Source organism: Dipteris shenzhenensis, chromosome 13, assembly GCF_047967505.1.
Source record: "Dipteris shenzhenensis isolate YYH24624 ecotype China chromosome 13, Dip_SZ_1.0, whole genome shotgun sequence".
Classification (NCBI taxonomy): Eukaryota; Viridiplantae; Streptophyta; class Polypodiopsida; order Gleicheniales; family Dipteridaceae; genus Dipteris; species Dipteris shenzhenensis.
The window spans coordinates 50533153-50554975 of record NC_141608.1 but is presented as its reverse complement, the minus strand read 5'-3'; the positions used below and the strand labels follow the sequence as shown (position 1 = coordinate 50554975).

The following is a 21823-nucleotide window of genomic DNA, read 5'->3' as shown; positions in this document are numbered from 1 at the left end:
GATGCCAAATCAAAACCATGACACCACGAAAAAGTATTAATAAATATTAATTCATTGAAAAAACGGGATGCTTCGCCTCCCCCTTCTGCTCAACCTGTTCCCCCTCACCTCGTTTCTGCCCATTTCCAGCTCCCCCTGTAGTTGCCCTCCGCCCCAGCCTCTCCACCATCCTTCCCAGTCCCCCACCTGTCACTGTACAACCTACAAATGCCCATACAGGGCCGTACAGCCCCAGTCCCATCTCCCTCTCGCCCACCTCCTCCTTCATTCGCCTCTCTGGGCTTCTCGCCCTCTTTCCTAGCCCCTCTGCCCTCCCCCCATCCCCTCCCTCGCCAGTCCAGCCCTGCCTTCTAATAATTTCCCCTTTATTTATCCCCTTTTTGTTAGTTTCTGACTCGATTCTCCCTCTAGTTTTGAGCCAACCTCCCTTTTAAAGATCGGCGAATGTCTTCACCTTCAACCAATCCTTCTTCCGCGTCTTTGGCTGCCAAAATGTGTCTTTTCTCAAAAGACGAGTTGCAACAACTTAAAAAAACAGGGAACAGGAAATTCCACAACACTCTTTGCTCGCATTCATGGATTGCTCCCACCCACCCTTCAAGCAGTCATGATAGGAGTTGGATGCTCTCTGCCTTACCTCTTGACCCCTCCATGAACTTATCCAATGTCTGCTTTTGTTTAGAGGTTTCTTTCGGTGGCTTTTGATTCAGCAAACATTGCAACACAGATGCTTCAAGCCAGCCCTCTATCTCTCTCTTCCAAGAAGGTGTTCTTCTCTCTTTTTATTTGGACTTTGACCCACTCGAAGAGAACAGGCGGATCATCTCTTTGTTCATCAGGTTCCTGGGACTTCCACAAGTTTATCGTCAGCCCTCCCCACCATCACAGGCCCTAGGTACCAAGGTATTGGCCTCCTAATCCCGAGGGATGGAGGAATGATCAGATGGACTTTGGAAATAATACCTTTCCACAATCAATGGCCCATTGTCCCAATCTGTTTGCAACTTGGGGGGGAAGCTCCGGAGAGCACTACCTTCCCCACACTTCCGTCTTATAGACCGGTTCAAGTTGGACACAAAAAAGAACTCCTTGGCTCCTACAAAGCTGAAACAATCGCTTCGTGACTAGTCCTTGTGGAACTAGGTGTTCCCTAGACGTTCTCTAGACGTTCCTTTGCTCTTCCATACGCTTAATGTTCCCTAGGAATTCCCAATAGTCATCCTGAGCAAAACCGCATTCCTAAGTTCCATATGGACGAAGTAGTGCTCCCTGGTAACTATGTAGTCCTCCTCAACAAAGATGGAGAATAGTAAGAGATGGTAGTTGTGCTTGCTCCCTTTGATCAGGAGACTCCTTCTCATGTCCATCATATGCCTTCTCAAACTCTTGATCACTTTCTTTCTCCTTCAGCTCATTCAAGTTCTTCAACCTAATCAAGGGCATGCTTTGGCCGATTTTGGAGGCCTCTTTCACGTCTTTGGTTGTTCGAACTACATGCAGGGATTTGCTGACACCTGTTGGCAATGCAAATAGTGCCACCTCTATCCAAATTCCAATCATCCACGTAAAATTTGTCAATCCATGCATGGACCTCAAGCATCTCCTATTTGACCAAGAAAATAGTGGCAACTGTGGAGAGGCATGAAAGGGTTCATGTTGAAGTCACTTCCCATTATCCATGAATCAATGTTAGGGGCCCAAGAGAGCAATTCATTCAAGATAAGAATTCTTTCCCCTATTTTGTTGGGAACATAGATTGAAGAAGCCGTGATTGCGTCTATTTATCCATTGAGCCTTAGAGGAAATAATGATACCATGGCCAACCATAAGAGGGAGAATGGTGGCTTAATCTGAAATGCAAGGCTGTCCCGTCGTGCCAAGGACAACAGCCAAAAAGTATGACCAAATAGCAACTTACTTGACTGTATGCGATTGTATTATTCTATTTCTGCTCTTGGATAAAAAGAATATCAATGGGTCCCCGTGAGATCTATGAATGTAGTTGATAGTGTATCAATTGTCTTTGGTGATGATGAGGAATACCACCAAGAACATCAATATTCTAGCTAATAATCCTTATCAGTGGGAGGAAGAAGCCTGGTATCGCTTTCCAAATTGGTGATGGAAGCATCTGCCCTCTCTGAAACTCTCCTAGCGTGTGCAAAGGGCGGGAAGTCCACTGGACAAACGCTAGTACCATGTTGTCTTGTGCCAATTGGATATTCCAAATGAAATTGAACTATCAGCAAAAGTGGAACTCAATAACTCTTATCCATAATCAGCAAAAGGGATAAAAGCTTTGCTCTGCATGAGCTGAAGTGGCCTTGGGTATATACTATATACTTCCTTTTTTTTAACAAAGGAAAGAAACTTCTAGTAATGCTTATAAAAACCAACCATACAAGTCAGTAGCTGTCTTAGAAGTGTTTACTAGGGGAAACAAAATCAGAGAAAAACTGGCTGAAAGAAGACCAGCCTGTTTCCAAAGAACCCAGCTCACCGCCTAGGGAATCTCTAGAATAGGGGCTAATAGCTAGGGAGGAGGACTATACAACCAGTGAATCCCTCGCGGCGTGAGGCTGTAGAAGATACCTGCAGGCCAAGCCTTGCAGAAACACTCTTGCCCTTCAGCAGTCACTCTAGAATCCAACGTCCCGTGCTCCCAAGTGGCGCGCATGGGTGTAGATAACATACTGATGGCGACCAAAGTGGCCGCTGGTGGGACTTTGTGGCCTCAGGTGGGACTTTGTGCTCGCCCATCACTAGGCTGCACAAAGAAAGCAACCCATATGTTCTATGCCATGATGCTGGCCACAGTCTCCCACACGCAGTCCTCTGGAGAGAGGGTGATGCCGAGCAAGTGGGGGTGCCATATGAAGCTCTATCATGTGAATGCCTTGTCTTTGCATGTTTTAGGCTAGGGACCTCATCAATGTGGAAGGCATGGCCCACCTCTGTTGGCCAAACCACCATGCTCCAAGTGAAGTCCTGCTGAATCTTCTGTGGCTGGTCGAGCCACAATCCGTAGTGATCCCAACCAGATCCTCTGAGCACTAGGGCAACTCCATACACAATGCAAGATCGTTCGTAGAAATCCATCTGTGCAGCAGTGGCAGCTCCCATCCACTCGCATCTACTCCAACCAAGGGCCTACAGGCAAACCCTATGGGCGACCAGTCAAAAGAAGTAAGAAATCTTCTGCGGCCACTAGCTAGACCATAGACGCGTCCCGAATCTCCATCTGACCTCGTGGGGCACATGCTGCTCGTCCTAGGGTCTCTCTCTCGAAGAAGTCCATGCCATTGCCTCCATCTGGATCCACCTACCTATCCGTGTCGTGTACGAAAAGGAGGCCACCTCATCCACTTCGTCTATGTGGCCTACTCTAGACGGCCAAAACCACTCTCTATGAACCATTCCTTGTCCAAGCAGCCCACTACCCTGATCATCTGCTAATGTATCAAATCCACACTCCATCCATCTCTCAGTCACCCTCAGTCACTGACTGTAGGAGCCCTCCCTGCTCCTCTATGAAGCAACTGGCTCTCAGTTCTTCTCTCTCCTTATCATAATCTCAAGGGTACCCCTTTCTTCGAAAAGTGACCCAACCATCTGCTATATGTCCAAGGCTGAAGTGTTGGCTGCTACAACTCAAGATTGGCTGCGTCTATCTCTCTCATGTGCAAACCTGTCCCACGAAGATGAGCTAAAGCTACGAGCTGTGCCTCTACCCTGTGCTACCACTACTCACGTCCCAAAAGAGTTGCTTGATCTACTGCGCCATTGTGCCCACACTATGTGAGTTCGTTGTTAGAGCATGAGGCCATCCTGTGACTGCCCCTATTCCCTGCTACCCCCCTCCCCCTCTGGACCCCTCTCCCTCTCCACACCCTCCCCCTCCTCCCACGCTCCCCCCCCTCGCCACTCCTGCTATGGTCATCCTCACCACCCGTCCCCCTCCCCCCGCCTCCCCATCTCACCTCCCTCCCTCTACCCTGGCCCCCTCCTCCATAGCAGCTTCTTCAGCCTCCCACCCCCCCTATCAGACTTACCTCGGCTCCCCTGCCAACAGGCAAGGGCACGACCACTTCCCCCTCCGCTTCCTTGTCTCAACGGCTTGTCCCCCTCCCTTCTCAACCCTCCCATTTCGGGGGGCATTCAGAGGGCAGGGGATCGTCCTCCCGATCAGCAGCTCCCAAACTTCAGCCTGGGCGACCTCTCCCAATAGACTTTTGGAGATTGGGACCTTGGAATTACCTGGAGATCGCAGACTCTTACCCTCTACCACTGGAAGTGACGCTCATGATCTTGCAGCCCCAGAAAGGAGGTTCGATCAGCGTAGTGGGCTCCCAGACACATCCAGTTTTTCGCCTCCATAGGGTTGGAGAAGGGGACCCCGAGGGTATTTGATGCTATGATGGGGGATTAGATCTCACGCATGATGGACGATTTGATGGGTTCACTGGGACTAGATCTTTGGTGGTGAAGTGAACTTCCAGTTGAGCTTCACGCGGGAGAAGCCGATCTATGGTTTGAAAGTAGGGGTTATCAGATTGCCGCCTAAGGCAAGGATTGATCCGGCACACTATTGGCCACTCCAAAAGTGTGCTGAGATGTTCGGAGTGGACATCTCCTTCATGTTGCAATGGGCACGGAAGATTCACATAGAGCCAGTGTCCACCTTGGTACGCCGTCGCACGGACATGGACTACTCGTCCTCCAACCCTCCTCAAAGTCACAAAAGGCAGCTTTTCTAGAGCAGGCACCCACCCACAGGCAAGCCTTGTTTCCTGCCTCCCCGCCCTCATGAGTTAAGCCATAGCGAGTTGGAACGTGCATGGGCTCCATGACTATGCACGTAGTCAGCCGCAGTACCTGATTCTTCGGCAGGAGTTGCAGAGGGCAGTGGTAGGGTGAGCAGTGGACTTCCTTTTGATACACGAACACATGTTCTCAACATCAGACATCCTACCGCACAATCACCTGAGAGAGAGAGAAAGGCCCGGAGAAGTGCTCCCCTGCCGTAGGATGGAGCGCAGGAGTCTGCATTTCGGTCTCCTAGACGGTGGCCCCAAAGGTATACGATCAGGGTGAGCTTATCCTAGGGCGAGCAGTTTGGATGGGCGTCAGGATGGGAGAGTCTAGGATTGCCATCCTCAATGTGTATACCCTGGCCGGCAAACAGCATCGTCTAGCCTTTTGGAAGAGGCTGACAGAGTGTCTGCCAGATGTTGACTCGTAGATCGTTGGAGAAGACTTCAACAACCTAGAGTTTGGGAAGGACAAGCAAGGGGGTGCCTCATTTTTCGAGATGTCAGCAACAGAGCGGAGCACATGGGAGCAGTTCATCTTCACGATTAGTGGCAGAGACCCGTGGAGAGAGCTAGAGTTTAGTAGGATTCCTTGCAGCCTTCTCTTCTCATTTGGCCAGAGGCGAAATGATGGGTTTCTTGAGAGGCTACTATACCCTTGGTTTGGAATTTCATTTAGGCAGGTTCGGACAGCACGATGAACACCAGAGCCCGGGTCGCTTGGCAGACGATGATTATGCCACCGCAAGCATTGGGAGGCTTGGGTATCATTGAATCGGAGATGCAGAGCAGAGCCCTCTTGGGCAAGTTGGTGGTGTGCAGCCTCACCCATGGTACAGAGCCTTGGAAGCTCCTTTTACAACGAGGGCTTCTCAGGAACACCCACGCACTGGGGGCACTGGCAGCACATTTACACAGATGGTTCTTCTCAAAGGCCCCCCTTATGAGGAAGGGTTCCCCCATGATGAGGAGCCTCCACAAGGTATGGCAGAGGTTAACAGGGGGTCTCATCCATGCTCAGCCCCATTGCAGAGAGGAGTTCGAGTGTCAACCTCTCCTTTGGCACCAGAGATCAGGGATCAGAATGAACGTATGCTAGGACAATGGACTCACATTTGATGGGCACAGTGGGACAATGGGCAAGTCTGCTCCTTTGGCAAATGGAGCAGATTACCCATGGAGGCAAGGCTTGGAGCCATAGCACATTTGTGAGGGGGCAAGGCAGCAGATGAGGGAGATTGACCTAGCCATCTCTGAGTCTTGGTGGGAGGGACTCCGCATGTGGATTGTGGACAGTTGTTGGTTGGGTCCCTTTGAGGATGATGATTCAGCAAGGCAGCAAGCAGCCTGATTTCTTCCGTGTAGGGCCTGAAGCCTACTTCATGCATTCACTGAGAGAGACACACAGATGGACGCGAGTCTGGATGGGATTCATTGGCAGATGATCAGAGTTGTGGTCCGATTGGGGAAGGAGTGGCACATCGATCCTCGCAGCATCCCAGAGCAAGATGGGCCTAGATGGAGCCTCTAGCTTTGGGAAGGTAGGCCCCTGAGGGAGGTACAATGGGATCCGGGAGAGTGGTTGGCCTTATAGGATCGGCCTTATTGAGCAGGTGGACGAGGTGCCCTTCTTTTCCTATACCACTCGGATTGGCAGGAGGCTTCAAATGGACTCTTCAACATGAACCCCTTCGAGGGAGAGGCATTGGGTGGCCCAGAGGGTGCCCCAGGAGGTCCGTTTCAAGTTTTGGACGCGCCTATGGTCCAGTTTGCAGCCGAGGAAGATCTCCTACTTTTTATGGCTGGCCGCCTATGGTTGGAGTAGATGCGGGTGGAGGGGCAGTGTCACTATTGCTCTACTGGTGTTCTGGAGACGATCCCTCACTGTCTTTGGAGTAGTCGTAGCGTAGAGATGATCTAGATGGAAGCCCTAAGGATTCTGACACGCATGCAGTGCCTTCAAAGGGACTACACCTGGCGGATGGTGGCCTGGTTGACTGAGGGAGGTCACGCGTTTTAGATTGATGAGGTCTCTCCAACTTACCGAACTCCGGGCTCTAGGGCAATTATCGTGATGCGCACACGTTTCTGCAACGCTTGGCCTGCAGGAGTTTTCTACATATTCACTCTGCGAGGGATTCACTAGTTGTATAGTCCCCCCACGTGACTGTTAGCCCCTGTACTAGAGATTCCCTAGGCAGTGAGCTGGGTTTCTCTGGAACAGGCTGGTTTTTCTTCTATCAGCCTTTATCCGTTTTTACCATACTCAGCACCTTCGGGGCTGCTATTTTGTATGAAGTTTTTCAAGCATTAATAGAAGGCTTCTTTCTTTGCAAAAAAACCCCCAAAAAAAACGACTGAAGGAGTGAGCTTGAGTCAAAGACTCCTAGCATACCAACCGTAGTGGGGTACAAACAAGCTCCCAAAAGCTCTGAAAAAGAGGCCGGCCCTCCCAAAGCCAAAGGCACCAAATTGCTTCCTCTGATCCTGCGAGAACTACGTCTGTGCCAGGCCTTGCCTAGACGGCCTACTACCTTGATCTGCCACCACTCTAGCTCCTCCAAATCTGCCGCCTCCCCCCCCGTCACTCACCGACTCAGCCTATAGGAGGCCCCCTAGTCCCACCCTGTAGAAGCGGTGGCAACAAGAGAGGAGAGTCTCCTGGAAGAAGCGTATCTTGAGAGGCATCCTTATCCACGAGAACTGACCGGCCCAGTAGTGCGGTGTCCAAGGTGACCTAAGCCCCTCCCACCAAGAGTCTGGGATCGTTGTCTCAATCTTTGTCATACGATCTTTGTCATACGGGTGTCTGCCTCTCTCAGGTGAAAAAGCGCATGTGTCCTGGCTACTGCCTCTCGCGGAAGCCTCTTCTAGACCCCAAATGACCTCGATGGGCCACTGTCCCACTGTGCCCAACCAATGTGTATCTGCTACCCTAGCATACGTCCCTTCGAAGCGAGTCTCGGACCTCTAGGTGCCACATGAGCCGCTGACGTTCAAACTCCTCCATGCAAGATGGGCTAGCTCGAATGAGTCCACTGGAAAGGCGCTCCAAACTCGAAAGCATCTTCTAGACCCCAAACGGCCTTGATGGGCCATTGTCCCACTGTGCCCAACCAATTTGTGTCCGTAGTCTAGCATACACCCCTTCGAGTCTCAGACCTCTAGGTGCCACATGAGTGGTTGACACTCAAACTCCTCCCTGCACAATGGGCTGGCCCGAATGAGTCCGCTGGAAAGGCACTGCCAAACACGAAAGAGGCTCCTCATCAAGGGGGAGCCCTTCCCGGTGAGGGCCTCTCCAAAAAGATCCATCTGTGTGATTGCTGCCACTGCCCCCTGTACGAGGGGTGTTCCCCAGGAGACCGCACTGTAAGAGGAGTTTCCAAGTCTTTCCGCCTGGGGTGAGACCGCGGACGACCAACTTGCCCAAGAAGGCTCTGCTTTGCATCTCCGAATCAATGATACCCAAACCTCCTCGTGCTTGCGATAGGATCACTATCTATTAGGCGATTATGGCTCTGGTGTTCTTTTGCCATCCGCCAAACCTGCCCATGCAGCCTCGGTGGAAGCACTAGCATGAGGCAATGTACTAGGCCGTGACGAGGAGAATCTGATTAAATACCATTGCTCTACTACGAGAGAGAGTTTAGATGAGGTCCACTACAAGAGCTTTCGCCGCACACTCTGCTACTCTATTGTAATATCTAACCCAACTTGGCAGCCAACATCACAATCTGCCCCCGCAAAATCCACCGAAAGCCAAAGTACGAACCCCAATCTCGAACCTCTTGGACTGCCTTTGATTCTGTGAAGAAGCCAACGGATTTGATCCAATTGATTCTAGCCCCGGACGCTTCGCAGTAAATGGCTAGAGCACCCCTGACCACCTCTAGGCTCGTTGTGATACCCTCGACAAAAAGGGATGTGTCGTTTGCAAACTTTGAGTCTAGAAGCTCCTCCTGCCTGACGGGGAGCCTCATCCCTATGAGGCCTGCCGTCTGGGAGCGCAAGAAATATCCCAAGGCCTCAGCTACAAAGAGAATGAGAAAGGGGGCGAGAGGACAAGCCCTATCGAATAGACCGGGAAAGAGAGAAGCTCTCCTTTGTGTGACTGCCAATGATCACCTGGTCGGAGCTCCCTGCATAGAGAGGCGATACCCCTCGAATCCACCTGTCCGAGAAACTCAAGCGTTGCATTGTGCCCTCCAGGAAGACCACTCCACTCTGTTGTAGGCCTTCTCGAAATCCAAGAGGAGAATGGCAAGGGGCTACGACTCATCCCTGGCCCAATCCACTGCCTCCCAAAAAGTGAAAATGTTGTCCAAGATGCTCAGCTCGTGCACAAAACCTGTCTGCTTGTTGTGGATAATGGCCGAGGGCTAGGGCCGCAACCGCAAACTCAAGACCTTGGCTAAGATATTGTAATCGGTATCCAACAATGTGATTGGTCTCCACTGGCAAATGTCTAACCTATGCCTCTCTTTTGGAATCAGACAAATCCAACCTCGACTCAAGGACTGTGGGAGCATGCCTGAGTTGAAGATCTCTTGCCAAGCCAGGCAAAAGGGCGTGTTGATGTGCTCCCAGAAGCTTAGGAAAAACGTCCGAGTCAAGCCATCCTCCCTTGGGGGGGAGGGCTTTGAGGGCCTCCCTGAGCTCCTGGTCTATGAAAGGGGCCTCCAAATGTCTGCTCAGGCTCGGTTGCTCCCCAGTAAAAACCCAACTGAAAATGTATTGCAACACCGTGGTCAAGCCATAAGTCCAAGCCCTACAGACCCATCCACTCGTCCATCATGCGCGACAACTCGTCACTCAGCATGGCATCCAACAGCTCTGGGTTCCACTTCTTTGCCCATATGGCCGCAAGCTGGAAGCCCCAAACCGGATGCGTGCGGGAGCCCACCACGTTGATCGAGCCCCCTTCTTAGGGCTGCAAGATCAATAGCGTGATCTCTAGTGACAAGAGTAGGATGATTGGGAGGACGAATATCCCCCGCTAGAGCCCTCCTAGAAGCTAGGGGATAAGCAGGAGGGGAGGTCTTCTGCTGTGACAATGGGGAGGCCGAGGACGACGCACCTTGGTCCTTGCCGGAAGGCAAGGGGTCCTGGACGGGTGGGGGAGGGACGAAAGGAGGGCGAAACTGAAGGTCTTGCTAAGGCAGAGGAAGGAGAGGCGGGGGAAGGGGGGGCAAGTGGTGAGGGTGACCATAGCAGGAAGGACGGAAGGCAGAGGGGGCCGAGGGAATACGGGGTAGGGATCTAGGGGGCTAGGAGGGAGAGGGATCGGAAGCAAGGCTTGATCTCCATGTTGTCCCAGTGAACTAGAACTCTAGGCCTCCTCCTCTGCTCCCGTGGCTAGGCACTTTGTCTAGGCCTCGGTAATCCGAACGTCAAATAATGTTGCTGGCGTGCATGCAGCTGCAAGCGCTGGACCTCCGCTCTAGCAGGATCCCTTGGAGCAACCTGGGCCCCAACCCCGGGGGAGGGGGAGGGGGAGGGGGGGGGGGGGTGGATCGCTTGGAGCTGGTCCCCTGGCTAGTCCTCCGTGGTTGCCTCTCACTCCGCTCTCGCTCTCTTTGTACCTCGAGCACGCTGCTTGCGACGCTTACACGCCCACTTGTTGGGCTTCTTCTTGACCACCTTGGTCCACTCTCCCTCTAAGGGTGTCACCCAAGGGGTGTGGGAATCCTCCTGTTGCTGCAGCCTGCTAGGTTGGTGGTTCCTCGTCTCCTGGGCCTCCCGCTGCTGCTGACTCTGTCGAACCTAGGGGGGGTCTGAGACTATTACTACTGCTGCCATCGAGGGAGGCTCAACCTGTCTGCTTGTGGTACCAACTGGTGATCTTGCTGAGGGGGGGACCGTCGCTGACCGCGAGGACAATCCCTAGCCAAATGTCCCCGCTCTCCACATCGAAGGCACTGACCTGGTAAACCTGACACCATAAGCCTCTGGAGGAGCTCACCCCCCTCGCGTCTCAAGGAGGATCCACTCCGGGAGGAACTCATGGTCCTCTACCACTAGTCTGAGTCTTGGGACACCCTCCTCTGCTACCACCGTAGTTGTTGACTTCGGGGGGCACTCTAATACTGTGCCAAATGCTCTACCAATAGAGTGAAGAATGGGCCTATACTCCTTGGGGAGCCTTGGGAAGCGGATCATCATCGAAAAGCGAGGCACATGATGCGTCAACTTCATGTCCTCTACCGTGAAGCCATGGTACCAAGGAAAAAGATAAACAAGGTGCAGACCAATGTAGATGGGGCTCTGCTCTACCAATGCCAAGGTGGTGTCACGTGAGCAAAGCTGGAGAAGAAAGACTCCTCGTCTGTAGATGGTGACCTCCTCAATGTGGTCTCCCTCTAGCGCTAAACTCGCATGTAACCAATCTCCAATCTGACTCCTGGAATGTGTGAGCCCTACAATCCAACCAACTAAAAATAACAGTAAAACCCATGGGAATTCTAAACACATTTGAACATCTACTTTCAAAACAAAGTAGATGCAACGTTATCTCTATCAAGTCAATGAGAAACAAACCAGAACTGCACAAAAGAAATAATAACTAAAAAAGGCAAGAAATATACCCAACTGTCGATAATCCATTACATTGAAAACCTATTCTTAATCACCAAAAAGTGGAAAAACCTTCCAATCATGCCAAGCAAAGACAACACATTTTCTATAAAGAACCAAAAAATTGAATACCTTCTCCTTCCCATCAGTGATCACCTACACATACTTGTAAAGGGAAATGGTACGTTTGTATGGCTTAAGACTATTTAGAAAGCGCCAGAGAAATTCTAAAAAATGCATAAACTAAGGACATTGAAGTGGGTAACTATAGGTAAGGCTGAAATCAGTGCAAGATGAATCACAACACGGTGATGTCTACAAAGTCAATGGAGGGGGGGACCTAGGAAGCCAAAGGAGAGGGTTCTAGAGTTTCGTGAAATTTGCCACTCTTCTTTTTCTTTTTACTAGGGAAGGGAGAGCATAGCATTCGAGTATTATATCTTTTATCTTGGCATCATCACGAGTCAACCAATAGGACTACTTCACTTTCCTATTCTCGTTTAAAGGCTTCACCACCAGCCTTTTATCTAAGATCAAATTGGCTGGTAGAGCCTCCACAGCGGACCAGCAACTCAAACTCTAGGAATGGATGTGGCCACTTAGTGACAGTGTCAGACAAATTCAGCTTATTAAGTATATATTTCAACGCTTCATTATCAGTGATTCCCAGAGGTCATGATTGCTCTTTGGGCTGTTAGAAAGTTTTCAAGGACCTTCCTAAAGAGCATAGACTTCAACTGACCACTCACCTAAGAGGGAATCATAGTTCCCAGGAGTTTCGAAAACGGGGAAACGGAAACGGTGTTTCGGAGTTTCGGTTTTAAGGCTAATAAAATATATATTATATATGTAATTATTATTAATACATATGTCATACAACAAGGCCTGAGAGGACAACAAGGAGGAGAGGAGAGGGTAAGGGCTGAGGAGAGCAAGGAGAAGAGGGCAACCACTGAGGAGAGAAGGAAGGAGAGGTTGGAGAGGAGAGCAAGGAGGAGAGGAGAAAGAAAGAAAGTTTATTAAAGTCTTCGGAAGACCGATGGGTCTATGAGACTGTGAAAATCCTGATACAACAAGCTATGGTAGTGGAGCTACTAAACGAACATCCATACCAATGCAAAATGCAAAAATGCAGAATGACCATGGTCGACTATATATCGATCTCAGCATCATCATCATCAGCGGCAGCAAGATATCAGGATGGATGAGGCACTAGAGGCATGAAGTCGGCAATAGAGTGTTGTCGGCCACTCAGAGGTGCGGTCCTGGCACGTCTCCTCTGGTCATAGCTCTATGTCTGACCAGGGCTACTGTGACCCCCGCCGGTCGGGCTCCAACTCCAAACAAGGAGAGGATGTCCCCAAGTGTGATCTGTGTGTCGACCCTCTGTCTGAGCTGTCGGGTCATAGGCTCCGGGTCACGGTCATGTCGAGGCCTCGTCTCGTGGGAGCCCATGTGACCCCCGCTGTGACCACGGCTACTGTGATCCCCGCCGGTCGGGCTCCGACTCGAAACAAGGAGAGGATGTCCCCAAGTGTGATCTGTGTGTTGACCCTCTGTTTGAGCTATCGGATCACAGGCTCTGGGTCACGGTCATGTCGAGGCCTCATCTCATGGGGGTCCATGTGATCTAGCTGAAAGAACTCTGTAATAGAGCTCTGAGAGGGATCAGCCGAGGAAGAAGTCTGCTCCTGTCTCCATGCTCGGAGTATCCTCTCGCGGTGTCTAAGTGCCTCATGAATGAAACCTGCCAAACACCACTGGTCCGGGTAGGAGAGGAAACAGGCGAAAATCCCATAGCTATCCCTGAAGAGGCAGTGGAAACGCCCTCGGATCTCATAGTAAACAGGACACCTGAAGATGAAATGCTTCTCTATCTCAACCTCCTATACGTCACACAGTGTGCATATGCGCCTCTCCCTGGGCAGTCACTCTGCTCTGCCGCTCTCGATGCGAAGTCTGTGTGAAGAGACCCGGAACTACCTAAGAGAGACCCTTAGCGAGTGGGGTAGGTGGATCTACGTGTATCCTAGTGGGTCAATGAAACCCTCCACTGTGATATGTAAGAAGTGATCTCTATAGAAGCTAAGCTTCACTGGGAGTTCACTCGGTCCCAACCAGGTCCGAAATGTGCGTAGCTATAGTAGATCCTCACGAATAACCTGGTTGACCTCGTGTGATAGGAGGGGAGAGAACGGAGCATCCATGCTGTACTAGAAGGAAGGCAGTCTATCCATGTGAAGCCCAGTCGCTCAAACCATCTCTCTGTACGTGCATACCAACACCTCTGGTCCCCTATTGCTGCAAGTGCCATAGAAGAGGATAGAGCTATCCATGGTAGCCTACTACGCCCCAAGGTGTAATCCCCATATTCCCTAACTCGGAACAAGTACGTGATGACCTGAAATGCAGCATCTAGCTGTACAGGGGGTGACACAAACTCAGCCTGAATGATCTGATGAGGAACGGATGGCTTACAACGAATCATCCATGATAACATGAGAACCTATAGCCGCTCCACACGGGCCCACTCTGTATCCGACAAGTCTGGCCCCCAACAAGGGTTGTCGTACATCCCCGCTGGGCGAACCAAGGAGTCAAAAAGCAACCCCTTGGTGCGTGGATTCTGAAAGTGCGAGCGGAAGCACTGCTTCTCTTGTCTGGCCAATGAAGCATACCCTCTGCTCAAGCGTGCCTGCATCGCGGGTCTCATAGTGAAGCTAGCTCCGGAAAAGATAACCCCAAGATAAGTGTATGATGAAACTATCTCAACAGGTGAACCAATGAAGCATACCCTCTGCTCAAGCGTGCATGCATCGCGGGTGTCATAGTGAAGCTGGGTCCAGAAAAGATAACCCCAAGATAAGTGTATGATGAAACTAGTCTGGCCAATGAAGCATACCCTCTGCTCAAGCGTGCCTGCATCGCGGGTATCATAGTGAAGCTGGGTCCGAAAAAGATAACCCCAAGATAAGTGGGTGAGATAGTGTTAATGGTCCAAGTGTGTGGAAACCCCAAACAAACAGCTTCATTAAAAAGCTTTGCTAAGATCGGGGCTAGGATGTTAATCCCATATGCAATGAACTCAGTGCATAACTCCTCATGATCCTTCGCTCGGCCATTATGTAGTTTCATTACGGCATCCTTTACCCCTCCTCTAGTGAAGAGGGTGCAAGATGTGGGGCAAGGCATGTGTGAAAGATTAGGGACTGGCTGATTTGGGATGTCATAAAGTGTGCGTGCATAATCAAACCAGATCTGAGTGTTAGTGAGTGACAGAGGGGACCATCCTTCTAGAAATCTCCGCCAGAAGTCCTTAGAGTTGTTACTAAACAAAATGTTCAGTAGCTCCTCCTCATTCCGACGAACGAAGTCAAGTTTCTTCCTCCGTACCAGTCTACGGTACTCGCGTAGCGTATCTGGTGCGCTCGGAAGACTGTTTTTTGTTTCGAATCTGAGCTAACGGCGTAAAGCCTTACACTCATCATCGTACCAACTATTACAGGGTACGGTCCCAAGGGGTGGTGGACGGGTGGAGAGGGTGGTGTGGGGGGAAGCGTGAATGGCAGCCTCGTGTAGTGAGCGGGTGACAAGGGCAGCACGATCCTCTAAAAGGGGTATGAAGTCAATATAAGCGAGAAGTATGTAGAGACGGCCAGACTAAGGAGGTGAATGACCCCGATCAAAGTGTATATCATGGTAGGTGGAGTAAGAACTGAGTGGGGTGGAAGGTGCTGTGCGAAGAGGGGTGGAGATGCTAAAGAAAAGGTATGTATGATCAGCCCCCAAGGGGAGAGGTGCTACAGTGAAGTCAGTGATGCGAGATGTGAAGGCAGGGGATCCCATGATGTAATCAACAACGCTGGAGGCCCCCCCATGTGGAAAGCATGTAACCACCTGAGGCGGGCCACCTGTCAAGACCATTGTAGATAATGAGATCATGTATCTGACCGAGATCTAATAAAGCCTGCCCATAAGATGAGAATGGACCTCACCTGTCAACCGAAACCCGTAGCATACCTACCTCCTCAAGGTCAATACCTGGCAGTAGAGTAGAATCATCTCTGAAGTCAAGAAGTGGTACCTGACAGGCCCTTGTCCTCGCGTTGAAGTCCCCCACTAGGAAGACTTCTCTGCGGCTAGAGAAGTCAACGATGGACTAATAAAGAGTAGCAAATGGGGATGTCTCATCATCACCTCGGATATCTCTGGCAAAGTAGGAGGTCTTAGGGGGGAAGTAGCAAACTGCGACAAACAGAGCCCGCCGGCTGTCTATGTACCGAATCCGGATCCAAAGAAATCTGGAATATGTATCTCTCTGCTCTACTGAAATGGTCCCCAGAAGTGTGCATCTGAAAAGGACTGCAACTCCACCTGAACCTCGAACTCCTCCTGTACCCCTCATCTCATCTCTGTAGGCAGACTCCCATGTATATCCGTTGACTACTGGAAGAGGGCGCTCTGGACTCTGATGCGTCTCTGTATAAAAGACTATGTTGTGACCTGTATAGGATTCCGAGAAGTTCCCTGGTTATGACCATCAGGTACCATTACAGTTCCAAGGAGAGGGCAAGGGCTGAGGAGAGCAAGGAGGAGGGGCAGCGGGCTGAGAGGGGGGTTGTAGGATGAGAGGAGAGCAAGAGGAGAGACTAGAGAGGGAGAGCAAAAACTGCCCTACCCGCCGATGGGGTTCTAACTTCTTCCTCGGTGGTTGAGGCAGGTGTGTGTGTGTGTGTGTGCTGGTACTTTTGCTTCTATAGCTGAGCATTGGTGTCTACAAGCTCTTACATTGCTACTCTATATATATGTTTCCTTGGAGAAATTCCAAAGGCACTGCAAAAGCACAAAACCACACACCCAAAAAAAAAAAAAAAAAAAAAAAGGGCTGCCTGAAACGCCGTTTATGGTTTCCGAAACGGCGAACCGTTTCGGTTACCCAGAAACGCCATTTCTGGGCACTATGGAGGGAATGGTTGGGGGATCGCTCAGCTGGATGGACGACAGCTTAGATGTATGACGTGGATGGGTGCTTTCTCAAGCACAGACCTCCCTCTTCAGGTCATAGGGAGGACACTAGGGTCTTCAATATGCACTTTGGAGGCAGGTTGGTCAGAATTCCCCCAATTCTGATGTCGTTTTGAATGTGCACCGGGAGTCAGTCAGAGGTGTGGGCTTTGTTGAGAAATGTTATTTTGCTACTGGCTGGCATGTACGTGGAGCCTTTGGTTTCTTGGGGGTGTCCCCATGTGCACATTCTCCTTTTCTTTTTAGAACTAGTCTGGATAATCAAGACATTGATTTCCCTCCTGCCCCCTCGAATCCATAATCAGCACCTAGGTCACATTCCCCATCCCATTCCCATTTGTTTCTACACCCCCCTCTCATCCTTTTCCCTTCCTCTCCTTAAACACATACCTTAAACGCAGCTTCTACTTAGGCATTGCTTCAAAGGAAAGGCTCGAGGGGTTCATAGCACAATGCACATGCATTAAAAGGGTCACTTTAGTACCATTATTAGATGTACGAATCAAATTCTAATTCTTCACAAATTTTAAAGTTTTTCTAAATCTCATTTTGAAATTCCCTGTTGTAACTATGCTCTATAAAAAGTGTAAAATGACAAATAACAAAGCCCTTTTATGAATGCAATTGCTACCTTACATGTGAACGGTCCCTTTGGAAAAAATGTTACAAAAAATCAAATAGCATCGTTAAAAGCATCAAACATTATTGTGTGTAAAGTGGGTTACATTGTGCACAAACAAGAACTAAATGGGATATCCAACTCAAGTGGGTACCAGCTGGTTCAACCAATCTACTCAGCACTGCCATTGGGAGTGCAGACAGGCCAGAATCATTTGGACTTGGATAGCAGAACTATTGTGCAAAATAATGAGACTCCGAGGTCTCGAGAACAATAGAAGCATGCATGCAGTCCTAATAGCTCATTGAAAATATCCTTAAGCACTAGAATTAACTTGAATTTAATTTCTATTGAAAAAAAAATTGAGATAATAGGGTTTTTAAGATATATCCACAACTGCAATGACCCAACTAAGTCCAAAATGACAACATTCCATCTACTTTCATCTACTTTCATAACAGCATAAGTACCATGATGACAATATTTGAGTGTGCAAAACATAACTTTAATGTAATCCTACTCTAATACAATGGACTTTCACTTTCAACCATGAAAGTTAAACCCGGCATTATAAACAGAACACCACAAAAGTTAAAACTATTTTGTCCAGCGTGTCTACATGCAAGTATATGTAAAATGTCCACTTACAGTTTGGGTTAAAAGAAAAAACACCACTTTGCTATGATTTGGATTTGACAACATACCTAGTGCATATGCATGTCGAAACCTCTCTGACGTGACATTCTGTCCAAAAATATGTGGACATTGTTTTAAAACCTGAAAAAAAGTACCAAGGAGGTGCATAATCACTGCCATATCATCCGTGATTTCAGAAAACAAAACATAGAAGTGTTAAATACAAGGACTGACTAATATGATATATCTCTACAGCTGTAAACGATACCATACGGCCAACAATGGGGAAATCCTCACAACTGCCTTCATGCCCTCAATCGTGATTCCACAATGAATCTTTTACCAACTCTTGCCATGAGCCTAGGAGAGCATTCTCTTTTTCCAGAAAAAGGTACCTTTCATTAAAAACTTTGAGAACCACACAAAATATTAGCTGTCCACGATACGCTTAAGGAAAATCCTAGCTGCCTTGCAACCTGCTTCTCTAGCACATTGAACATTCATCGATACATGAGAATGCGCAGGCCAAACCTTGCGGTCTTCTTGGAACCCTCTATACCTTGCTCCCAAATCGCTCCAAGATATAGATGGGACCCAGCCATATGTGGATGACAGTAGCAGCAACCCTGATGCCCCCCCATCATAAGGGTACATTTTACTAACTCAATGTTCCAAGCACTGTTTTGCTAGCAATAATTATACATACACTCTCCTTCCAAAAGAACTCCGGATACAATCTAGAAGATGGAGTGGCCTCGTGGATCTCAAAGCTTGTAACTGCCTTCCCACTCAGCAGGTTGCAGGAGATGCCATCTCTGCAGAGGTGTGCCATCCCTCTGTCAGCTAGAATACCATCTCCCACATGAAGACACATCGGATGTACCACTGCCTGAGCGAACATTGCCAAATCTTCTGTGCTGAATGTGACTGACCCCCATCCATACAATAGTCATAGCTATAGCATCCCTCCCCATAAACAAAGGTCCAATGGGGAGTCCACCATGTGCTACCAACAAGCAAAACTAGGAGATGTTCCTTGGTCGAATTCTGGTCCGGAGCCGCCGGTACCAAACCCTAGTTAGCACTCATCCACTACTTGTTGCTCAATCCAATATCTGTCCTATGAGAGGGTCCAACAGGAGAAGGCTAGCTCTAGACATTTGTCAATGTAGGTGATGTGCGAGGAGAAGGGCACCTACACTGTCCTCAGGGATTGCCCTACTTGGGAATGCCAAACCACACTCTTCTCCCTCAAGCCGCCGCCCTACCAAAGTCAAGTTTTCCACTCGGGCATACTTCTCTCTAGAGTCTAAACAGTCTTCGATCAATGCCCCAACACTACCCCAGCTACCATCCCTCCCCATCAACAAAAGTCCAATGGGGAGTCCACCATGTGCCAGCAAAAAGAAGAACTAAGAGATATCCCTTGGCAAAGCTTAGTCCAAGGCCGGTACCAGAACGCAGTAAGCACCTTCCCGTGATACCTATTGCTTGAGCCAATGTCTCTCATGTGAGAGGGTCCAAGGGAAGGAGGCTAGCTGTGTGCATTTGCTAATGTAGTTGATGTGCCAGAAGAAGGGCACCTGCACTATCCTCATTGATTGGCCTACTTGGGTCTATCAAAGCCACGCTCTTCTCCCTCAACCCATGGCCCTTCTAAAGTCAAATTCTTCACTAGGCATACTCCTCTCTAAACAGCTTTGGATCAATGCCCAATCCTTCCTCTGCCTCCCAATTATTCTAATCGTCCACCATGGTAGTAAAGTAAGCAGTTGATCATATGAGAGGTCCCTGAAAACCGTGGGGGATTCTTTTTTTTTTCCTTTTTTTTTGGAAGTATGAAAGAAAACCGCAGAGCAAGCTCAATGTGGAAGTACATCATATCAATAAATACATGAGAGAAATCAAAGCTCAAAAAGAGCTAGCAAATAACCAGGGATGAGGCTGAAACCGTGGGGGATTCTAGGTGAAGGGCCTTGCCAAATCCTATCATGCAAAAGGCTCATGAGGGAATATTATTTTGTCCTCACCATCTGTAGCGGTAAGCCATAAAAAATGGCCTTGAGGGGCCCTCATCTTCTCATCTTATGCCACTTTTAAGGCCTCTAGAATGATCTCCTCAATCTGGCATTCTCCCCTCATGTGTGCCATCATACTAAGATACTCCTTCGGTTGCCGCATACGATCACACATTCCCATTGATCGGGTCAGGCATTGTGCTAATCAAATGCATGTCCTATGCCCTAACATGAATTACTTTGATCTCTACTTCTGTTTGTCAAATAGGCGGCTGCCGCTTAATCTCACTATGGTTAGCCCTAATAAGACCTACAGAGAGATGTTGCCAGACCTCATCACACTCTAGATCAACAGGGAGCGGCTGCCCCATCGCCCTCCCATCCTCAGGGTGTTCAAAGGAGGCCCTACTACAAGGGATGCTTCCATGTCGAGGTGAGTCCTCACACACTAAGATCACCTAGAAGGGCTCAACTCCGCATCTTAATGCCTATGATCCTCAATCGCCCATCAGAGTGATGCACGATCATTGTCTACCAAGCCATTCTAGCCCTAGTGTCACGTATGCCATTTGACTTACCCAAAGAAGTCGTGCGCATCCCAACTCACTCTACTTGTCTCTATTGCGTGACTTGCTCCACTCCTCTCTGTCTCTCCTCCGCCATCCTGTAACTTCCCTCTCCTATATGTGACCAGTCCCACTACTCCTTTCCCAGCCCGCTACTCTTCCCACCAGTTGTTCCTTCCACTACTCTCTCCCAGCCTACTCCTATTCCACCTCCCTCCTCAACGGACCACCTTCCTTTCTAGCATCCACCCTTCCCATCGTACAGTTGTACCGATGTCTTTATAAGGTTGTACAATCTCTGCAGCCACCCCCACAGACCCCGCGCTTTTGCTCCACTCCTCTTTTTCCTCTCCACCTCTCCCTCTCCCCACTCTATCTTCTTCCTTCGATGCCTTCCCTCCCCTCACAAGCCCTCAGCATTTTAGTTTCTTAATTTTCCTCATGCCACGCGGCAGTCAACCATTTTGTTAAAGGTTTCAAGTCAACTTTCCACCTCAAGGTATGTGAATGACTACCCATTTAGCCAATCCTTTTTCCACCTCATTAGCCATGAGAACGTATTTCGTTTCTTTTTTCTTTTCTTTTTTTTCCAAAGAAAGAAACCTTCTATTAATGCTTGAAAGATTTCATACAAAACAGCAGCCCCAGAGGTGCTGAGTATAGAAAAAATGGAAAAGGCTGAAAGAAAAACCGGCCTGTTCCAGAGAAACCCAGCTCACTACCTAGGGGATCTCTAGTACTGGGGCTAACAACCAAGTGGAAAGACTATACAACCAGCGCATTCCTCGCGGAGTGAAGATGTAGAAAACTCCTGAAAGCCAAGCCTTGCAGAATCGAGCACGCCTCTCGATAGTCGCTCTAAAGCCTGGAGTCCCACGCTCCCAGGTGGAGCGTAGAGTATAGATGATATCCTGCCAGATGGCAACCATGGTAGCTGAGGGTGGAACCGGATGCTCACCCATCACGAGACTGCAGCGAGCCACCCAAATGTTCCACGCAGTGATACTGGCTACCACCTCCCAAAAGTTGTCCTCCGAAGGAGAAAGGGGAGCTAGGCTATCGGGAGGGACTACCTCATGCAGTGCTATCCTCTGAATGCTCTGACCTTGTATCCAGTAGGCTAGGGAGATCTCATCAATCCGGAACGCGTGTCCTCCCTCAGTCAACCAGGCCACCATCCCCCAAGTATAGTCCCTCTGAAGACTCTGCATATGGGTCATGATCCTGAGGGCTCCCATCCAGATCCTCGCTGCTCTACAACAGCTCCAAAGGCAATGCGGAATCGTCTCCAAGAAACCACCAGAGCAACAATGGCACTGCCCCTCCACTCGCATCTGCTCCAACCACGGTCAGATGGGCAAGCCTCTGTGGGCAGCCATCCAAGAGAAGTAGGATATCTTCCTCGGCCGCAAACTGGATCATAATCATGTCCAAAACCTGGAACGAACATCTCGGGGCACTCTCTAGGTCACCCAATGCCGCTCCCTCAAGGGGGTCCACCTCGAAGAGTCCATCTGAAGCCTCCTGACAATCCGTGTAGTATAGGAAAAGAAGGGCATCTCGTCCATCTGC

The 21823-nt window shown here is 49.5% G+C and overlaps 1 protein-coding gene across 4 annotated transcripts in view; it reads right to left on the bottom strand.

The window, feature by feature from the left end:
• Positions 1–21823, bottom strand: part of LOC147895538 (SET domain-containing protein) — a 154763-nt gene that overhangs the window by 92489 nt on the left and 40451 nt on the right. For all 4 annotated transcript variants that reach the window (XM_087383936.1, XM_087383937.1, XM_087383935.1 and 1 more), the window contains one exon: positions 17736–17808. In XM_087383936.1, the coding sequence (XP_087240062.1) occupies positions 17736–17808 (73 nt within the window). The remainder of the gene's footprint in view (positions 1–17735; positions 17809–21823) is intronic.